This window comes from Paroedura picta, chromosome 12 (assembly GCF_049243985.1).
Source record: "Paroedura picta isolate Pp20150507F chromosome 12, Ppicta_v3.0, whole genome shotgun sequence".
Taxonomy (NCBI): Eukaryota; Metazoa; Chordata; class Lepidosauria; order Squamata; family Gekkonidae; genus Paroedura; species Paroedura picta.
The window spans coordinates 18845972-18867490 of NC_135380.1; the positions used below are offsets into that span (position 1 = coordinate 18845972).

At 44.0% G+C, this 21519-nt stretch overlaps 1 protein-coding gene across 3 annotated transcripts in view; it reads right to left on the bottom strand.

Annotated features, from left to right (window-relative positions):
• PPP2R2A (protein phosphatase 2 regulatory subunit Balpha) overlaps nucleotides 1-21519 on the bottom strand; it is a 56453-nt gene that overhangs the window by 18954 nt on the left and 15980 nt on the right. For all 3 annotated transcript variants that reach the window (XM_077306363.1, XM_077306362.1, XM_077306361.1), the window contains exon 3: nucleotides 1548-1645. In XM_077306363.1, the coding sequence (XP_077162478.1) occupies nucleotides 1548-1645 (98 nt within the window). The remainder of the gene's footprint in view (nucleotides 1-1547; nucleotides 1646-21519) is intronic.

The following is a 21519-nucleotide window of genomic DNA, read 5'->3' on the forward strand; positions in this document are numbered from 1 at the left end:
CTCACCTCCCGTATATTCTGTACAACCAATATCTACTGCAGACCTAAAATGAAATATATACTCGAGTATAAGCCGACCCGAATATAATCCGAGGGACCTAATTTTACCGCAAAAAAACCCGGGAACGCTTATTTTTAACCCTAGGGTGGGAAATGCAGCAGCTGTTGGTAAATTTCAAAAATAAAAATCGATACCAATAAAATTACATTGAGACATCTGTAGGTTAAATGTTTTTGAATATTTATTTTCAAAGAAAAACAGTCAACTACTTCTGTAAGTGGAAAAGAGGGTCAACTTATACTCACTCAAGTATAAGCTGAGGGGGCTTTTCCAGCACATTTTTATGCTGAAAAAGTCGGCTTATACTTGATTATATACGGTATCTATATTGCAGGACAAATCAGTAGTGAGGACTGAAGGAACAGATGAAGAGAACCCCTCTGTCGTGTCCAGCCTGTTCAAAGAGCCAGGGACTGCTTCAGATCACTTTTACAATCCCATAAACATTATTAAATTATTATTAAATAATAACGAAAACCTATCACAATGATTCAGCAGAAATCAACCCTTACACTCTATTCTATTCTTGTAAAAATCACAGCAGGCCTTCAACACCATTGATTCAGAAACGGTGTTTAAGCCTAGCTGTGCTCCCAAATAAATTTTACTTTGTAATGCAGGTGTCACACAATGACCAAAAAAAGAGGTCATTCACTGGCACTTTTCAACATGAATCCTGTTTCAGCCAACACCAGACACAGCTTTTCACACAAGGGTACATGTCCCAGCAGAAGGCACTGAAGGAGATGAAAAGAAACACATGAACCTCCCTTGTACTGAGTCAAATCGCTGATCTCATCAAGGTCAGCACTGTCTACTTCAGGGGTTCCCCAACATGCTACCCAGCCAGCACCTTCCCGAGCCCACTCAGTGTTTTTAGTTTTGCCAAGCAATGTTTCTGACTTAGCCACTAGACAAGGGATCTGATTGGGTGTACAGATTTTCTTTTAAATATTGCTTTGGCAGCAGTTGAAACAACAGCACAAGGATCTTCATTCCATGTTAATAAAAGGAAACTGCAGCAGCCATTTTGGGGCTGAGCTCATCACACTGTTAGAAATCTAAGGATGCCATTAGTGGTGTGTGATTTGGCCACCAAAGCAGTCACTCGCTCCCCACACAGCCAGCGATACGCCGTGGGGAGGGGGGGGAGGCGTAGGTGTCAGGTGCGCGCCAGCAGGCACACACATGCAGAGCTCCACGCCTGCGCATGTGCGCCAACTGGCGCACCCACGCCTCCCCCCCCATGGCACAGCACTGGCTGCGTGGGGAGTGAACGGCCACTTTGGTGGCCAAATTACACACCCCTAAGCTCAACAAGGTTCAGGACCCTGGTCTATTAAGTGACGACACTTCTCTAGGGTCTCACACAGAGATCTTTCATATCACTTATTACCAGATCCACTGAAGCAGAGATGCTGAAGGCCTTTTGTGATCAAAGCAAAACCACTGAGCCCTACCTCTCACAGTCCATCAACAGAACTCACCTCCTGCTCTTGTTGAAAGATGACCACTCTGCCACCCTTGTCTCCAGTTGCTAGTAATTCTCCAGAATGATTAAATTCTACTGTAGAAATTATATCTGCTGTATAATAAAAGCAAAAAAAGTATGTTAATATTGTGTACATTTCCCATAAAAATCCAAACACCAAGCTTCTTGTTACAATAAGCTACACCTCCACATTTGAAATGAATGTTCCTCAAAGGTAAGCTTTCTAGCTTCTACATCTCGGAAACACAAGAAGTACATTTACAAACTACTCTGTCATTCTCCATACTAACAAATCATTTCATTGATCAGCGCTTTGGGATAAACCAATGCAAAGGTCACTTGCTACATGAAGGTTATTTAAGACGTTTCTGCATAACAGATGCATCAATATAGCAGCTCAGGAAGATAAAGACCCCCCCCCCCCGCAATAGCATGGAAGTAGTTTATGGCCTTGATCAGAATAATACCCTAGCAGTATTAACTAGGATGCCAAAGTATCTGCTAGTAAAGTCTTTAACATTGTCAGTCCACTTCACAAAGACTGAATACATACCAGTCTTGTGGCAAATTCCTTAACATCTCCCAGTTCAATTTCTTTTGCTCAAATAGAAGGGAATGTTCACAGTTGAAGAAGTTACTACAGAAAGCAAACTTTGCCTGCTAAAATAATGTAATTTCAACTCTATTTTAAAACAGACAACATGAAATAACATGGCGGGGGAAGGTCTCCCTCTCAGGTCAAGCAGCGAAACATTACAGGGTGTCCAGACACTCATATATGCTTGGTTCATCTAAAGCAGCGGTTCTCAACCACCTTATGGCTGCGACTCCAACTGCTTGGATGGCACACACAGGCGCAAGGGGGTGGGCGTGCAGGTGCAGAACAATCGAGGCAGCGTGGAGGTGGCTAGTGCCGTGGCTCTGCCACTGCCAGCCCCCCTGCCACCTGCCACCACCTGTTGCTGCTTGCTACCGCTGCCACCAACCAGGCAACCCCACGGAAGGGGTCTTGACCTCAAGGTTGAGAACCACTGATCTAAAGAGTTGTAATCCTAAAAGTGCAGTGGCTTGGCACAATGTCCTATTCCCAATCCCTGAAGTTATTTCCTAGGGGAATTCCCAAAGCCATCTGTAGTCATGGCGGATGAGTATCTCTCAATTTCAAGTCAAGAGAAAATGATCAAACAGAAAAGAAGTTGGAGTGCTTCCTAGCCAACCAACATCCCAAGGAATAAACCCATCACATACTTTGAGAACCACGGAAACAAACAACTTCACATTCTGTTCCCATTCTCCACCCCTTCCCCCTCTCCTTGGCCCAAACTGCTCAACATTAGGGCAACTGAAGGAATGGGAACACAGATGAGAGGAAAGGAGGACTTAGCTAGCATTACGAAGACCAAGATAAGTCATGCTTAGTCCACAGGATAAAATTGAACAGCCAATCTCACAAATGCGTGTGTGTAAAGCATAGCCAAATCGCAGCTGACTTATAACAACCTCACAGGGCTTTCAAGCCAAGAGACATTCGGAGGTAGTTTGCCACTGCCTGCCTATGAGCATCAACCCTAGACTTCCTTGGTGGTCTCCTGTCCAAGTACCAACTAGGGCCAACTTTACTTAGCTTCGAAGACCCAAGCAAAAAAAGGCAGTGCGATTTCCATGTAAGTTGGATGACAGACTCAAAGCTCCCCTGAAACATACCAATCACAGAAGTGTAGGAGAGCTAAGATTATTTTTATGAACACTGTGTATATTGTTCTACCATTGTAGCAGCTTTAAAAAGTACCCATTTAAACCAAAGTATGGATGACACACAGGATTTTGAAGTTTAGCCTAAACTATGAGGATTTTAGTCTCTTGTTCTACAAGTGAAAGTATCAACTCTTGAGGCTAGGCGGTCCATATCTAGAACATCAACTACTTTTGAAGAGTGAAAAAGAGAAGATCTCAAGACAAAAACAATCTGTGATCTTTCTTTCCTCACTCTGTCAGGAGACATCCTCTGCCCTACCTAGTACCACTAATCTCTACTCACTGATATGCCTTGGATATCTCCCCAATTGTGACTGGCCCAAAAGGTGAAAGAGGTCACATCCCGAACTTAATCTTTTTCACTAAGTCTTTAAGGTTTGTTTTGGGAACTGGAGATTCATCCTGAACCATGACCAAGGTGAATACAACTCCAACACCCCACATGAGAGATGTTCTAGTTAAAATGATATGGCCATAGAAGCTCATGAATCCCATTAGATTCCATGCTTGGAGGATTTTAGGATTCCAAATATGGTTTCTGTTGAGGCTGCCATGGAAAGGTGAAATGTGCAGTTCCATGAAGCTATCAACAAGGTTTTCCCCCTGTCAACGTCTCCCATTCTTGGGACAATACCCAGCCTCTTGGTTTATCTTGAAGCTGGTTGAACTTCAAAGAGTTTGGAGACTTCTAGAATGGTGCTGACAAAGAAACTGTACTGAATTTGACAGATCATGCTATAGCACACACTGGAAGTCCTATGAAGTTGCATCAATGGTGGCAAAGAAAGGTCCCTTCTCCACTATTACAGCATCACATTCAAGTTCACATTCAAGGTAGATCAGCTGATGCCTAAATCTGAGCTTCCAATATCCCCAGAACAATTATCTGTGATACTTCTGTGAATAAAGGCCTAGGTGATTTATAGATCCCTTTGATCCAGTTTCTATGGTGAATGCGGACAAGATCCTGGGATTTGTGAAAACTGCTACTTGTATCCTGGATCTTTGCCCATCTCAGCTGCTCAAATGATGTAAGGACCACATCAACAAACTTCTATCATATCAGTCACCAACTCAGTCATCTTCCCTTGGCCAATCAAAGAGACAATCAGCCTTCTACTACTTATAAAACCATCCTGATAGAAATTTAGGTAGATGATTGCCAGCTGGTCTCTAATCTACTCTTTCTGGGCAAAGTTATTGACAGAACAGTAGCAGACCAACTCCAAGTCTTTGGATAACTCATGTGTTCTTGAGTCAAAAGAGGCACTTTCTCCTTTTCCATAAGTACAACTGATACCTGAAAAATGAAGACAGATGCTGCCATATGAAGGTTTCTTAGCTACCTGAATATGTGTATGCAGCAAAATATTTTTAAACAAAGTTAGAGGCTCTTGCTCTGTAACCTGTCTCTTAGTAGCTTCTCTACAGAATTAGATTCTTCAGCAGAGCCCATGCTGGTACCTACAACAGCAGAGTGCATCCAGAATCAGCAGTGGCCCCAGACTTTCTCCAACCATCCCCAACCCTGTTGGACTTGATGTGTAAATATACACAGATGAGGCTATGCACCTATGCTGCATGCAGAAGGTAGGAGGTTTTTAAAGGAGAAAAGAATTCTGGAAAGGGTTCTGCCTTTGGAAAGGGCATCACGTGTTCAATCGTGAGGTATAAGCAATGGCTGTTCTCCAAAACAGAGAAAATAGGGATAAAAATACACATATGCCAAATTTAATAGCAGTACCCAGAAAAGTAAATCACTCAAGGGGATGGGCATTGCAACCCATTTTTTTAAAAGATTAACTTTAAAACCAGTTTACATGGGGCTGCTACAAAGTCTTGGCAAACAGATAAAACTGCATTTTTACAATCCCGCTTGGAAATGCATCTGTATAATTGGCTGAGAAACCCAGAGCTACACAACCGTCTGCATTGGAAGAACAGAGCCAGACTGGGTGGGGAGGAGGGGTGGGGAAAGAGCACTGTAGAACTGCCACATCCCACTGTAAAGGGGCAGGAATTGGCTTCGGAACCTCATGCAGATGGTACGATTCTGTAATGCTAATTTACTGGCGGAGGAGGGGGAGGGGGCAGAAATTCTTGCAGCATACACACACAGTTCATCTCATCAATCCAAAATGTATATTTGTCCTGGAGGTCTAAAGTGGTGAAAGTTGGGGGATGCACATTTTGTGCATCATCACACAACCAGAGCTTAAACGCTTACTAGGCGTGCCACTCTAAAATCTTCAACACCACACCTGGCTTCAAACTGCAAGCCTTCCACCTCCAAGATCTGCATATACTTTTAAGCAGGGCACAAACCGCTGCTGTTTCCTTTACTATTTACAAAATCAGCAGCAGGTCCCACGTTAACATCCCCACACCTTCCATTTACAACCTGGCATGCTTCTCAAGATACTCCTTCCACAGTATTTTCTTTTTGCTGGAGTTCTGTAAGCAATTCATGTTTCTTTAACAAAGCAGTTCAATTAATGAAAAAGAATCCCACACATTTAGGTGATGCCAAAGCTAAAACTTAACATTTAGGGGTGGGGGATTAGGTTCTTAGTACAAAAAGGTCCAAAAGGAACTCTGCTTCTTCTCAGAAAAACACAGGCAAGGCTAACAGAAGGATGTTTTGTTAGTAACTGCAAACACAGTGCCAACTCATTGCGATTGTGCGTAAATATAAAAATAAAGCAGGCAAGAGCCCAGCAACCGGGCAAGCGTTGGAAAGCAAAGATCTCACCGTTAAAATTAGCGCATTCCCATACCTTGGTCAAAGAAACAAGCAGACATCAAGGCACTGGTGCTGGACTGGGCGGACTTAATTGTGTTTGAGAACGGACAAGGGAAGCATTTCATCTTCCGCAGGACACCGATTTGCTTGTGTATTTTCATCTGTGTTAACACCCTGGCTGCCAAACCAAATGAATGCGAGTCCTTTCTTTGAAATGGTAAACTGGTATCTCAGCGATAATTATACGGGAGACTATTTTTGTCCTTCGGGCGCTGCAACGGGCAACAGAGCATCCAGAGAACGTGCCGCTTCCTAGCGCCTCCTCCCCCTCGGTGCCTGCTATTTTTTGCTACGATCCCTAGGTGGGGGGCCTTTGCTGGCAAACGCACAAGGCTGCTGCTCACAGTCATGGTCGGGAGCCTTCCCGAATGAGCCCTGCTGCTTGTGAACAGCAAAGGCACCTGAGAGTTCGCCACAACAGACCCAAACACATGCACCGCATCCAAGGTAATACGGAAGAGCCCATTGCTCCTCGGCCAGACACGCAGCCATCCGGCACCGCACACATCTGACGCACCTCGGACGAGAAGGTCAAAGCAAGCGGCTGACAGGCTCATCGAAAGTCACATCAGACAAGCACGTGCAAACCATCCGCTCTTTGTGGAGCTGCTCATCTCTCCTGCTGCCAGTTTTTTTGCAGGAAAGCTGGAATGTGGACTCGTCCCCCCCACCCCAAAGAATATGTGAGGCAGAAGCTCAAGGTTCAGAGGAAGCCCTCCTTAGCCACTGAAGGAAGCTTCTGCACCCTCTGCAGCTCTCTGCCCTTCATGATCCCTGGAGTTTGCCCTCCCCCCCCCCCAGTCCTCCTCTTATCCCTCCTCCTTTTCTCAACCATGCATCACTTTCTTCTCTCTTACATTCAAGAAATTATACCCAGCTCTTCTCTCCAGCGGGTCCCAAAGTGGCTTGACATCATCATCGCCTTCCATGCTTTCCTCACAGCGACCTTGTGGAGATCCCTTAGGCTGAGAGAGGATGACTGTCCCAAGGTCGCCGAGAGAGCTTCCATGGCAAAGCCAGTCATCAAAGCCTGGGTCTCCCAGATTATAGCTTGACACTCCAACCACTATACCCCACTGTAACCTCACTGGCTTTACTCTTCTTGCTAAAATATATCCCAATATTATGCTAGCCAAGCTGTGTTGCTGGAATTGGCCATGATGGTCTATTAATGCAATTCGATTTGCAACCCTGCAATGAGTCTACTGTGGGACCCCTCAAACGCTATGGAAAGAAAGGTCCCGTCTGCCCCTTTCTCAGCTGACATCATCTAAACTTTGATGTTATATTACTTTCATTTTTGTAAAAGTAAAGATCACAGAGTGGTGATTCTAAATCAAGCATTGTTGCTAATCCCCGTTTTTCATGTCTACAGGCTATGGGTACGGTGGCAATAACCCCATACAAGAGCTCTAACAGGATTATCAGGGACCCTTATTAAAGTCAGCCACAGCTTAGAATAATTTCTGCACTACAAAAAAAAACTGGCAAGAAGAAATTATGGATGGATTTGCTTATTCATTGTTGTGCGCAGCTTCAGTGGAGCCGGATCAAGGGCCTGATTGCCATATTAATATGCTTGTGCAGGCTGGCCAATATCATAATTAAATTGTAAAGCCAATCCCATGTAATAGATAATCGACAGCACACTGCCCAAAATACTGAAAGGGAGTGGCACAGGTTTGAACCTATGCCTAAGAAGATGGGCTGGGGAATGTGCGGTGAAAACATTTAGGAGCATGACTTGAGTGTCAGTTGTTTCCAAGTGCCCACTTCCCTTGTCCAAAAATCACTTGTTCCCTGAAGCCCATAGCCAAATGCTGCTGCTTCTACCTTGGTGGCCCAGGTGCTACTTTCAGAAGAGCCCAGGAGGCATCAAATTCATGCATAGAAAATCTCATGGGGGTGCTACAGCCACCTGTTCTTGAACTCCAAGAGTGCCCAAAGTTTCATCAAGGCTAGGGACTCTAAGAGTAAGCTCTGCAAATGTATACTTATGTTGGTTTGACTCAAACATTTATACCCTGCCTCTCTGAGCACCTGGATGATGGGAACAGCTGTTTCTGAATTTAGAGCTTTCTAAATACCTGAAGGGGCATTATTTTCCTGGGGTCTTCAGATGAACCTTCCTCTTGACTGAAGTGCAGGAACGCACTTGACCTGTTCTGTGCTTTGAAGCAGTGCGGTTTCAGGGAGGTAGCAAGTGGGCACCGGGAAACACAGGGCACAATGTTGGGGATCGTTGCAGTCAACCAGAGGGAGAGCTTTTGCTGACTGACAGAACACTTGCTTTGCCCTCCCCAAGGGCGTAGGTTCAAATCCTGGTATTTCCAGCTAAGGAATTTCAGGAAACATGCCAACCAGGACCTGAGAAAATTTGGAAGGAGTAGAGCCAGGTTCAAAGAAGCCAAACAAGACTACAGTGGAGGGAAGCTTGACTCAGTAGCAGTATTCCTTGGAAGTTTCATTTGGGTTGAATAGAAGCGTTTGTCATTCCAAAGAAATCCAGCACCAGATGCTGGGTGCACATGTTTCTCACTCAAAAAATCCAGACACACACAGAAAGCTGGGAAGATCTGTATCTTTCAAGAAAGCAGCACCCTTTTTAAGCTCATGAAGCCAACAACTGTTCTTTCCTATGGTTGGCTTATAATTACCATTTTGATTACATATTGTTCAGGGCGCTCTGTTTCTAAACATAAACACAGGCATTCTGCGAAAGACCTCTGAATTACAAGGCTAAGGAGGTAACAAGGAATCAAGGCCTAGGCTTGGTCATAGGAGCACTTACAATTATGCCGTCAAAAGTTGATAGAAGTATTTTTAAAACAGCACATTATCGCAAAAAACACTTGATCAATCACATTACTTTCAAATCTGCTGATGATTAATAAAACGTAAGCTTGCTGGCTGTTGTACAACAATGAAACTAACTTTTAAAAAGTCATTTTATCAAAATGTGTTAGGTAAAGTTTCCATAAAATGAATGATTCGTGCAACAACTTTTGCCTCTGCCTTTTACTGTACTGCAAAGCCCACCTACGGTTTGGAAATGAAATTAATCAGAAATAAAATAAAGTAATAAGGTTGTGTCAATCAATGCCCCTCCCCCAATAGCCAATGAAGAGTCTGGAGGGGGTGGGGAGGGGAGGGGCTCCAGGTGGGCGTATACACAGCTATACTTCCCAATCATATTCTGCAAAATTGCAACACTTCTGCGGTTTCTTGAAGAATGTTTCAGGGGTTTCTCAATGGTAAAAACATTGAGTAAGATTGGTCTAGAAAGGTGAGATGAAGCTTGGTCCACTTTGTTCAGAGCTCTGCATTTCAGAAACAGGCCACACATGGATCTCTCTTACCAGCTAGCATCCTGGTTTGGAACTTACACATCAGCTTCCCAGTTCTAATTATATGCGCATGCAGGAAACAATCAGCTCAAATAATTAGCAAAAGATTGATCAGCGTCCTCCCAAGCAGGAAACATACACACACATCCCTTGTTAACCAAATTATCTTTACATAGTTAGAATCCTGAGAAATGCATCTAATGTGCCCAACGTGAACAAATTCTAAATACAATGGTTTTCGATTTCTCAAGCAGGATTTTGCCATATAGATGGCAGCAGATTTGCTGGTAAGCAAAGGACAGACTCTCACTAGCAAACTGCAAACTTGTATTAAATTAAAGCAAACTTTGATGATGGCAACAAGACTTCTTGATCAAGTTGAGTCTTCAGCATCCTGTAATGATTTACACTAAAAAAAAATCTACATATAACTGGCTTTAGACCTGATGTAAACCAGCTAAGTCAGATGGTTTACTAATATCACATACTATAGGGATGTACAGATCCACACTCCTAAAAACTATGACAGCCATCTTCACTAGACCCTGGCAACTAGTGAACAAGCCAACATTCCTACATTCATACCACAGTTTTGAAAATCATTGTTACGTGTGTTTGGAACTATCAGTCCCAAAGGTTTTATATAAGAATCTGACGAAGAGTGCTCTTAAAGGTGCTACTGGACTCTGATTTCATTGTCCTACGCTTGTCAAAATATTGGAACTGTCAAATCACTGAAGGAAGCACCCAATCACACAATATAATCCAGTATATTATTTATTGTAAGATAAAGACTCTCAACCCCAGTGTTTGGGCTGCAGAAACTCTATGGCAGGGGTAGTCAAACTGCGTCCCTCCAGATGTCCATGGACTACAATTCCCAGGAGCCCCTGCCAGCATTCATTCCATGGACATCTGGATGGACGCAGTTTGACTACCCCTGCTCTATGGATTATGAATCCGCAGGTTAACTGGCAGTAATGCTAAGACATGTATTTTCAGTCACACAAAAGTTACACTTTGGGTACCGGGTCTTTGTTGATCCCTTGCTCTGATTTTTGACATAAAGGCCCAAACATTTTTTTTAATTTGCTCGCCCCCTCTTTACAGTAAAAACAAAACAAAACACAAGAGGCACAGGCTCCTAAGTATTTGTGTCCTGTTTAAGCCTCAAGCTTCTTGCAGAGAGAACTGGGAAAAGTCCCAAGAAATGCAACACTCTTAGAACATAGAAAACCAGAGAGGTGTGTGTGTGTGTGTCCCTAATGTAATTCAGCAATCGCTAATTATCAAAGCATTTTTTTTTTTGCAAAAGGAATGACGTTGCCTTAAAAGGAGGCGGGCTGCGTTAAGAAAAGGACAGAAGGTCCTAAATGGCAATGCATTATGAATGGCTGAAAGGAACTCTGGGAGGACCACAAGGCAACAACAGTAAGACCATTGTTGAGCAAGCTTCAGTGCAAAGCAATTAAGAGCAATTTTTAAAAAGAAAGAAGGGACAGTAAGAGCTTTAACCAAAAAAAAAAAATCTAATGTAATCCAGGGGACACGCTCTGATAAAACTGAACTACAGATAAACTTGTGACCTGTTCCTGGACAGCAGGCAGATTCTCAGATGGAAAGAGTATTCCGGCATAGAGAGACTTTCTAACCTCATGTGAACACAGTGATTCTTGTCCAGACCGCAGAGGAAATTTAACAGCTGCTGCGTGGAAAGCATACCTACTCAGTTTGTTTGCTTGTTTGTTTGTTTATTATTTGGATTTGTAGGACCGCCGCTCTCAGCGAACTGGCTCGCAGTGGTTTACAAGCATGTAAAATACAGAATCTAGTCCACAAGAATAAAACATTATCAATAGTATAAAAGAATCTCCCCATAAAATCTCTTTAAAACTCTACAATATTACAATGGCGGAATAATTAACAGCTAACCTCAGTTCCCACACAGGGAATCACTGGGTCGGTCTAGGCAGATCTCAGGATGGAAATATATCAAAAGGGTTGATCGCATGATGGCTCAGGCACAGTCTAATACTGGCCCAACCCCTGGGGGGGGGGGGAACCCGATCTTAGCTCCGAGATCAACACCTGGCCTCAACCAAATGCCTGGCGGAAGAGCTCCATCTTGCAGGCCTTGTGGAACTCAGAGAGCTCCGTCTGGGACCACAGCTCTTCAGGGAGCTCATTCCACCAGGCAGGGGCCAGGACAGAAAAAGCCCTGGGCCTGGTCGAGGCCAGGCGTGCTTCCCGGGGTCCTGAGACCATCAGCAGATTCCTACCCTCGGAGCGAAGTGCCCTGTGGGGGGTATATACCAAACTCCCACTTCTACCCATAGGAAGGTAGGAGGAAGAGATCAGTGTAGTTGAGATACACAAAGAAAGCCTGCCCTCATGGTAAATAAAATGCCATGCTACTATCGAGGAACAGGAAGCTATCACATGTCCTGTTCACTCAGTGGCTTCACATATGACTTTAGCAGACCTCCGTCTGCATCCATATTGTGCACCACAAACATCACTTGCATGCCAAATGTGTTACTGTCAAGTTGGCACGGTGCAAGCTGGCAGAACAATACTTCCTTTCTCTGCTAAGCACCACAGGGCCTTAGCAAGAACTGCAGGCTTTTTGCGCTGTCAAAGCCAACAATCATGTCTAACTGTTGCTCCATCTAGTCAACACTGAACTCTGCCTGGGGCAGAGGTCATTCCTGGTCTTACTAGCAAAGATGTGGAGGTAAAAATGCTGAACCTGTGACATGAGTTATGGAGCCTCCTCAGAAAGACGGCAACAAGGTCATGCTTCTCCCATGCAAAATCTAAGACCATGCCACATTCATTGGTGCACGGGACACAAGTTAAGAGGGCCTTCAATTATACTTTGGAAGGCTACCAAGTTACACCACAGCAACAATGCGGCTAAGATTAGATTTTTTTCACCCTGAACTTCTTGGTTTGAGAGTCTAAAAACAGCAAATGCAGAGGAGATGCCAGCAGCACAAAACACTTCTTCACGGCACCCTTTCCTTGCCTGTTATCAACCAGTATGCCCATCATTCCCTCCTTACCCTACAAAGCAAAAAAAAAAAAAAAAATCCATCCTGAAAATGAAGACCTAATGAATGTGCATATGGGAAGTTCAGCCTAATCTTAATCTGCATTATTCATTGAAGAAACGGAATGTGTGCCTGGATGCTCCAGAAATACCATTCTGCCAACATTACTCTCAATCAAAATACAGCTATTTATTTATATTTGGATTTATATGACCGCTCCTCCTGGCAAGCTCTGGGGGACAGGAAGGGAGCTAGTGGTTTAGCTTGGCAAAGATGGTAAAATGCCAGGTGCACTACTCTTGTAACCTGAGTCTAGAGGTAGGCATCAAAAATAATACACAGGTTCCTAATGAATTGTGTAACCATAAGCTGTACCCAGTCTAGGGTGGACAAACGTGGTTCCCCTGTGGGTCCTTTCCTATCCAGCCATAGGACCTTGGTCTTTCAGGGGTTGAGTCTGCTTGATTCAGGCCATCAATGCTTCCAGGCAGCTGGCAAATGTCTCAGGGGTGAATCTGGCTGGCTGTTCATCAGGATGTAGAGCTGGGTGTCAACTGCATATTGATGACATTCAAGTGAAAACCCCTGGGCTAATTGGACAAGAGGGTGTATGACGATGTTAAATAGTGTGGGGGACAAATCCGTGCCCTGCAGAACCTCATACAGCAGTTGGTAGTGGCGAGACTATTTATCCCTCTCAGCAGCCCACTGTCCATGACCCTGGAGAAAGGAGATCAGCTACTGAAGGGCAGTCCCCCAAATTCCAGTGTCAGCGAGGTGGTGAGCAAGAAACCCATGATCTACCAGACCAAATACTGCTATGAGGTCTAACAGCACGAGCAGCACTGACCTACCTCGGTCTAAATGGTGCAGGAGGCCATCCATTAGGGTAACCAGAACTGTGGCCAGGCCAGAAGCTAGAATGCTAAGGACTGAGGACCAAAGCTTCATCTGGGTATGCTAAAAGTTGGTCCACAGTAGAGCTTTCAACCACCTTTCCCAGAAATGCGAGATGCGAGATGAGGCAGTAGCAGGCCAGGTCCTGCAGAATCAAAGATGGTTCCTTCAACCATGGCTGAGCCACCGCCTCTTTCAACTCACATTTTAAGTGTAGAGCATCTTGGATATTTCACAGTTTCCCCCTATCTGGGAGAAACAGTTGACTCTGAAAACTTTATAGATCAGGTTAGTATCACACACAATGCTGCTAAGTCACAGTAATTCACAAGTGGAATTGGCTGCCTAAGGAGGTGGTGAGTTCCCTCTCAATGGCAGTCTTCAAGCAGCAGCTGGACACATATCATGGATGCAGTAGGCTGACCCTACATTGAGCAGTGGGTTAGACTAGATAGCCTGTATGGTCCCTTCCAAATGTATAGTTCTATGATTCTATAAAGTTCATCATCAGGAATCAGCACCATCAGCGTGTGAGCCTTTAACTGTGCTGCAAAATCTTTATAGTCCCCAGATAGATGTTAGCATCCGGTTTCCAGATGCCTGGACTGTTTCCAGCTCCACCAACCACAAACCTTACTGAGACCCAGTCAGGTTTCTGAGCCTTTAACAGAGAGATCTTTTAAGCATTTCTCACTCACAGCCAGGGCAACAAACACCAGATGTATTCCAGAGAACATTATGCACACTCAAGAACACTAAGGTCAGATCAGTTACGATCAGACATGAGCATGCAGGAAACTCTTTCCAGATTAGACCAATTCTCTCTCTCTCTATACACACAGAGAGTTAAAATTTATATACTCAAGAACAAGTTATTCTTGTAAATTCCACCTTCTGCGATTGATGAAAATGCTGATAGCAGGGTTAATAATTAATATCTCTTGGCCACTGGTGCAGATGCTCTGAAGAATGCATCCAAACCACTTGCAGTGGCAAAAGGAGAGTAGTGCTTCCCACACACCAAAAACTCTACTATGAATGAATACAGCTCCCCACATTACATTTTAAAAGCAAAATAACAGAGCCTGGTTCCCTTCAATATAGTAAGAACCCTGAATGGCTCAGGTTAGACCAATCTCAACAGATCTCAGAAGCTAAACAAGATCAACCCCTGTTAGTATTTGGGTGGGAGATCACCAAAGAACACCAGGTTAACTACTCCAGAGAGGCAGGCAATGGCAAACCACCTCTGAATGTCTCTTGCCCTGAAAACCCAAGGGTGATCCCCATAAGTCAGGTGTGGCTTGATGCCACCACCATAAGAGCCAAGAGCTGACCACCATAGCACAGTCTTGTGGGAAATGCCTCCGTGGCAGAACTAGGGTTGCATCATTTTGTTTGATTATTTTAAAAACATGGTAAATAGTCCAACTGGGAATTAGTGATGAATTTCTTATCTGCTGCTACAATGGGCATTGGCCTTCTCCCGTAGAAAAATATCCCACCTTTTTCAACAGTGGTTTAGAAGTGTTTGTTCAACTGTCCTATATGTCTTAAGATATGGTTCCTATGACTCCTGCCAATCAACCTGATAGCCACAGGTTCTGTACTGAATGTGGGGTTCTGGCCAGTCTTTAAAGGCAGTCCCAGAAAGAGTGTACTGCAGTAATCTAACTTAGATAATATCAGGACATACCAGCTAAAACTGGGGAAAGACACTCCTGGACATCACTGCCAACTGCTTATTCAATTAACAGTTACACTGACGTGCTTCCCAAACTAAACTCCCAAAATGCCAAGATGACAACAAAACATTTTTCAAGGACCATAGCAGCCTTTACACGAGTCCTGCTAACGTTTGGCACTGCTGTCCTAGAGTTCCCTAGAAACACACCTCTGTATTGCACACCTGTGACACAGGAGGAGACATTGAGCATTTCTTTCCCCATCCTGCTGCATGGCAAAAGAGGCACAGTTCCAGTTGCCTCTTATGTACCATTTTGAGTGGCAAGATAGTATACACTCCACGGGGTTTTGTATGGAGGTGTGGCCAAGCTATCACACCTCCCTTTCCGGAAGTTTGCACTGCATTTTCAACCGCAGTTGGGCAAGCTGTTACTTGCTCAAGCAGATCCACTGGATACCACAAATGGGTGTTGCTGTTTTCATGTCGCTCCAAGCAGTTTTTGGGATGGAAGGGGGGCGAGGGAGAGTACATAATGGATAAAAGACTAGAAATTGCACAGGTACCATGTATCAATTTGCAGCTTATGAAACTGACATGCTTCTATTTTTTTTTAACTTACTATTCCCTCACTGCAAGGGTCAAGTTTATCTAAAGGTTACCTATGTAGACTGCTCCCTCCTGAGAATCTCCAGTGAAAGGATCAGAGGAAGATTTCGAGAAGGCTCCGGAGCAGGGGTAGTCAAACTGCGGCCCTCCAGATGTCCATGGACTACAATTCCCAGGAGCCCCTGCCAGCGAATGCAGTCCATGGACATCTGGAGGGCCGCAGTTTGACTACCCCTGCTCTGGAGAATCAATGCCAGTTAGTAAGTAATACTGAACCAGCTGGGCCAAGGTTATCTTTATGCACACCCTCAACTGATCAAGCACAATGTTCCTGTTTTTACAAACTTTGATACATTGTGTTTATGCATTTGAATGTAAACTATGAGTATTCTGCTTGACCATTTGACTACTTTAGGGACTAGTGCGTGTGTAATGTTTGGAAGTCCAAACAATACACATTCCCATCCTACACTCCACTCCACAGTACAGCACATAAGAAATATAAACATACCAAGTACTGCTGTTCCAAACAAATGCCATGTCATTTAGTTTCCAAACAGAACCATTAACCCTCATCACCCCAATTAACTACTTTCTATATTCAAAACCTGGAGAAGGAACGTGATTGCAGTTGCACTTGGAATACGGGCACAGGAAGCCGACAGGCAAGGATACCCCCGGAACAAGGCTAAACAGAAAACAGTTTGCTCAGCATGGTCTTGTGAGCAATGTGGGTGTTTCCTTCAATATAGCAACCACCACATCAGGAGGTCTGAGAAGGTTCTAACTAGGGTTCTAGTTCTAACTGCAAAAGCTCAGGAAGCATTCAAGGACAGAGCTACCACACAAGGTGTGATCCACTTTTGTGATCCAGTTTACAGATTATCATCTGTACAGGCTGTTTTGACCACACTGTTGTTGTTTTTTAATTGTGTATTCCACATTGAATCCCAGCCAAAAAAGGACTACAAAGGAAGTAAATAAAAGATAAGATTCAAGTTGCTGCTGCCTACTTTTAACATTCTACATGGCTTGGAGCCCATCTATATCATGATCCTGCTCGTCTCCATACCATTCCTCCACACCAACGGCATTCCTCAAATCAGGTCCTGCTTCATATTCCACCACAGCGTGGGAGGAGGAAAATCTGTGTGGCTAAGAACCCCGTCTGCCCAGCAATTTTCTTGAAAGCTGTGGAACTACCTTCCTCCGGGCAAAGTCACAATTGGTCTTCAGGAACAGCTCCAAGAAGCACCTTTTCCAGCAGGGTTTTCACCTGGATGAGTGAGCATTAACAAATTGTGCTGGGCAAGGTTCTGAACATCAGCAGACCCTGGTGCTTTTCTTAACCTGAGTTTAGTATTCCACTTTGTTTTAAATGCTGTTCTATTTGACCTTCAACAGCAGCAGACATCAGAGACCCTGGTTTTAGGAACCGAATCTGCCTTTGGGTACAATGACTTGCAGTCCTGCTGGTAATACAGTCAGCACTTCAGAACTCACTGTGCCCTAGGAGCAAAAATTCCACCTACACAGGAAAGGGGCAGACCACAATCGGTCCATATGGCCATCGCTTCCCATTTGCTCATCTGATAGCTCCTTGATCATGGCGAGCTGCCCACACATGGCAATTGCAACAGGTAACGATTTGTTTCCCAGGCGTCTAACAAGTTAATTTCCAGAGAAGTCACAAAAACCCTAGGATTCTATCCAACCGCTAACCTTGGGCTCACCACGGCACTGATAAAACTGTTCTGACCGAGCAGTGATATCAGAGCTCTCTCAGCCTCACCCACCTCACAGGGTGTCCGTTGTGGGGAGAGGAAGGGGAAGGCAACTGTAAGCCTCCTTCAGGTAGAGAAAAGTTGCATATAAGAACCAGCTCTTCTTCTTCTTCCTTCTTCTTCTTCCTCTTCTTCTTGATGACCAAACAGTGGCTCTCCAGATATCCATGGACTGCAATTACCACGAGTCCCTGACAGTCCATGGACATCTGGAGAGCTACAGCGGACATCTGGCCACCCCTGATCTGTACTCCGCTAAACACTAACCAGCAAGTCCTTTGAAATGGCTCCTGCACCCACTCATGCATGCTCCAAATCCCAAAGTCTCTCTCTTTAAATGACAGGAAGTGCTTGTTTGCTTTCTGCATTCACAGTAATTCAGTTCTATTGTTAGCTTGTAGAAAGGGGCCTTGCAAATCACATCAACCATTCCCAGGACATTTGACACCAAGTTTATTAATATCGTATGCATGAGACTCAGCATGAGCAGCTCTCTGGGCTTGCTTCTTACACCACCTTTCAACAGCCTCTCCAAGTGGAATACGGACCATCGGCCAGAATAGCTATTCATCACCAAGGGAGGGGGGAACGTGTAAATGGATCGCATGGCATCTTACAAGCACTCCTTGCTTTCCCACTTGGGAAAGCCATTGCATTTAAAGCACCCCCACTGGACCAAACAAAACCTTCACCAGACAGCTGCCAGAGATAAACACAAGACAGCCAGGCATATCTGATGCTACCTGGCTGACAAATACCTGAACTTGCCACTAACAGGGAGCTGGAATCAATTTACTCTTGTAGACTAGGCTTTCTCAACCAGGGTTTCATGAAACCCTGGTGTTCCTTAACAGCCATGGTAGGGGTTCATGAATGGGTGAGAGTTAATTCATGTTTAACATTTTTTCTAAATTTGTTAAACGTTTGTCGGGTAATGTGACCATATATGATCATGCTGACCTGCCCCTTCCATCCCAAAATGGCCAGAGATGGGCCTGGAGGGGGTGGGAAGAGGAGGGGCCCTGGGTGCGCATGTACACAGCTCTGCCTCCCAGCCATATTCTGCATGATTGCACCCCTTCTGGGGGTTCTCGAAGCCTGAAGAATGTTTCAAGGGTTTCTCAATCGTAAAAAAGTTGAAAAAGGCTGATCTTACAGAACACTGTATCTTACAGATACGTACTTGCCATATTCACACTCCCTATACCTCAAAGTGTTTTAAATATATATCCCAAATTTCCATTTAAAATTGAATAGCCTTAATAGTCTATAGTGGAAGAATGCAACAACATTGTTCTGGGATTAGAGCTCACTTCATCAGATGCATTCTGCTGTATATTTTTACTTCTAGAATCAACTTTCTTTTACGCTGCAAAAAGTATTTGAAATGCTAAATCTGTCTTCTGCACTTGTAAATTATCAGTCAGCTTATTTGAACTGATTTGAATGTTTTTGAATATTGAATATGAATAATACTCGGGGGGGGGGCAAGGTATAAGTTCTGGCCTAAGTCAATACAATTCCTCATCAATCTGTGATATAAACTGTATGAACATAATTAGATATACCAAGATCGTGAACTGCAAAAGCAGTCCTCAAAAAGCCTTTGCTTCCTTTCAGGAGACAGGTTGCCACAGTAGTACACAGCTATTTCTGGGGGAAGGGGGAAAGTGACCTTCCACTGCAAACACAGACAGAATATCAATGGGCCACTCAGCAAACAACAGCCAGCAGTTCATACTAGTTAAACCACAAGGAACAACATGGTGGATCAAGTTCTGACTGAACCAAAAGCCGGCCCTATTTGCAGTTTTCAGTCTATGCCTCCAATATATCAGACATCAGGAGTTACCTAGAACAGCGTAAACAAAGAAAGGTTCTTCATGCTGTAGGCAGAGACAAAATGAACAATACGTTCACAAGGGAGTTTTGAAGAAAGCTTACTGAAAACCTGGCACTGATGCAAGCCACAAGTACACTGCACATTTCTCACCTGATGAAAACAGAGATCAGTCAAGTGATCACAGAGCAAAGGCTTCAAGAAACACATTCTATCCCATCCATTTTTGCTACCACCCCCTTAAAAAAACCAAGCACTTTTGCTAGCTTTAATTCCCAGAACATTCAGAAGTCAATGGGCCCCATACAGGAGCTTCCCTGAAGCATGTGAACAGCCTGCAGACAAGTATCCTGAACAAGTTGGATCTGTGCAAGAGCAGCAGACCGCACAGGCACACTCCCATTGTCAGAGGCTATTATTTTCATTTCTCACTGGAACCCAAGCTGGACCCAGGGCTGCTGGATTGGACTAAAGGGGTGGGGAATGCAAACATTATGAAGCCCATAAGTCTCTCATGTGGCATCTGTAGATTTGGTCTGAGAAGTTAAACTTCAAGCACACAAGGGCATGGTTCCGATTAGGACTCTGGCACACATGCCCCCCACCACTCTCTTCACCAGCTGCGACCCCTTGAGGAATATTCATCTGTTCTCCCTCGATGGGTGTCTTCCTTCAGTGAGTGAAGACTTTTTTGCTTTGTTTACTGGCCCTCCTCCCTGATTCTGGTATTGTTTGTTTGTTTTATTGAATTGGTTTGTAATTGTACATGCTCAAATATTATAATGGAACACTGTTGGGCTGGAAAGAGGACACTAATATCTCTTAAACTTAGAAAAAGTCCCCCTTTTTTAGAACAGCTGAAACCCACCAGGCACAGCTATGGTTGAATATAACAGTGAACTGGAAAAATTTGCATTTAAAATGTAAAATACGCTATTCTGAGAAACCAACGTCTGTTTTTAAGGCATCTATAGGAGTGTTATATAGGTCACACTGGAATTGTGAACACTGTTTTGCACCATTAAACTTGAACAAAAAAAAATCATTATTCTGGAGAATCATTCCTTGAAGTGTTGTATTGTATAGATAACAAGATCTAATTAGGACACTCTTTCAAATTAATTTGAGTACCATTAGCAGTGCTCATAACAGTTCCTTATATAGTCTATCTCCACTCCCCCATCCAGGGTTTTTGGGCACACCCAAGAGGTGGTAAAAATATCCACATGCATTTATCAACTGAACACGAGGGGTTGAACCCAGGCTGCATTTTAGATGGGAGAATGGAACTTTCCAGTTCCCCCTCTCCCTTGCAGGCACTGATCTCCACAAAGTTATGCTTCTAGGTGATAAGGGACTGTGATGGGCTGCACTTTAAAATCTTATAAATGCTGTGCCAACAGGTAATGAACTGTGAGTTAATGCCCTACAGAGCCAGAGAGCCTTGAGTGACAAGCTGCTCCAAGGGATCTAATTGGTTAGAATAAGTTAAGCCAAGAAAGACTTAAGAATCTGACTGTAGCCTTGATGGGGAAAAGCTGGTATTTGTCTGAGTCTAGCCCTGAGAATGGCTTAGTACTGACCGTACTATGTTTAGCCCTGACTGAGAGCAGCTTAGCACAAACAGAGTACTGGGAAGGTTGGCAGGAGGAGTGGGTAGTTAGATCTTCTAGAGAGATAAGAATTTACCTACACAGTTAAAACAGGGAGATAGCTCTGAAGAGTAGAGAGATCACTGGTCTGGTGTGTATAGAAACTGCCTTTTAAATCCTTGAAGAGTCTTCAAGCAAAAAACCCCAAGAAGAGAACTTATGTGTTTAGTGAAGGAATCTGAGTACTGGCAGAATATCCCTGCCTTGTGGAAACCAAAAAAGTCCAGATAGTATACTGAAGTATTTGTGAAATACTGAAACAAAAGTCTCACATCTCAAAAAAAAGAAAAAAACCTGAAGAAACTTTCTTGAAACACATGATTTACCTCAGAAATTTCCCCCCTGATTTCACCTCATCTTTTCCCTCTATGTTGAATAAAATATTTTGTTATTTTTGAACTTTCTAAAAGTGACTGGGCTGAACTCATCCCTTCCCTCAGGTTCCAAGATAGTCAGTAGCAAAATATGCTGTGAAAGGGTAGAACAGCCACAGTACCTCAGAAAAGACGAAAATCAATACATAGGGCGGCTCAGTCAGAGAGA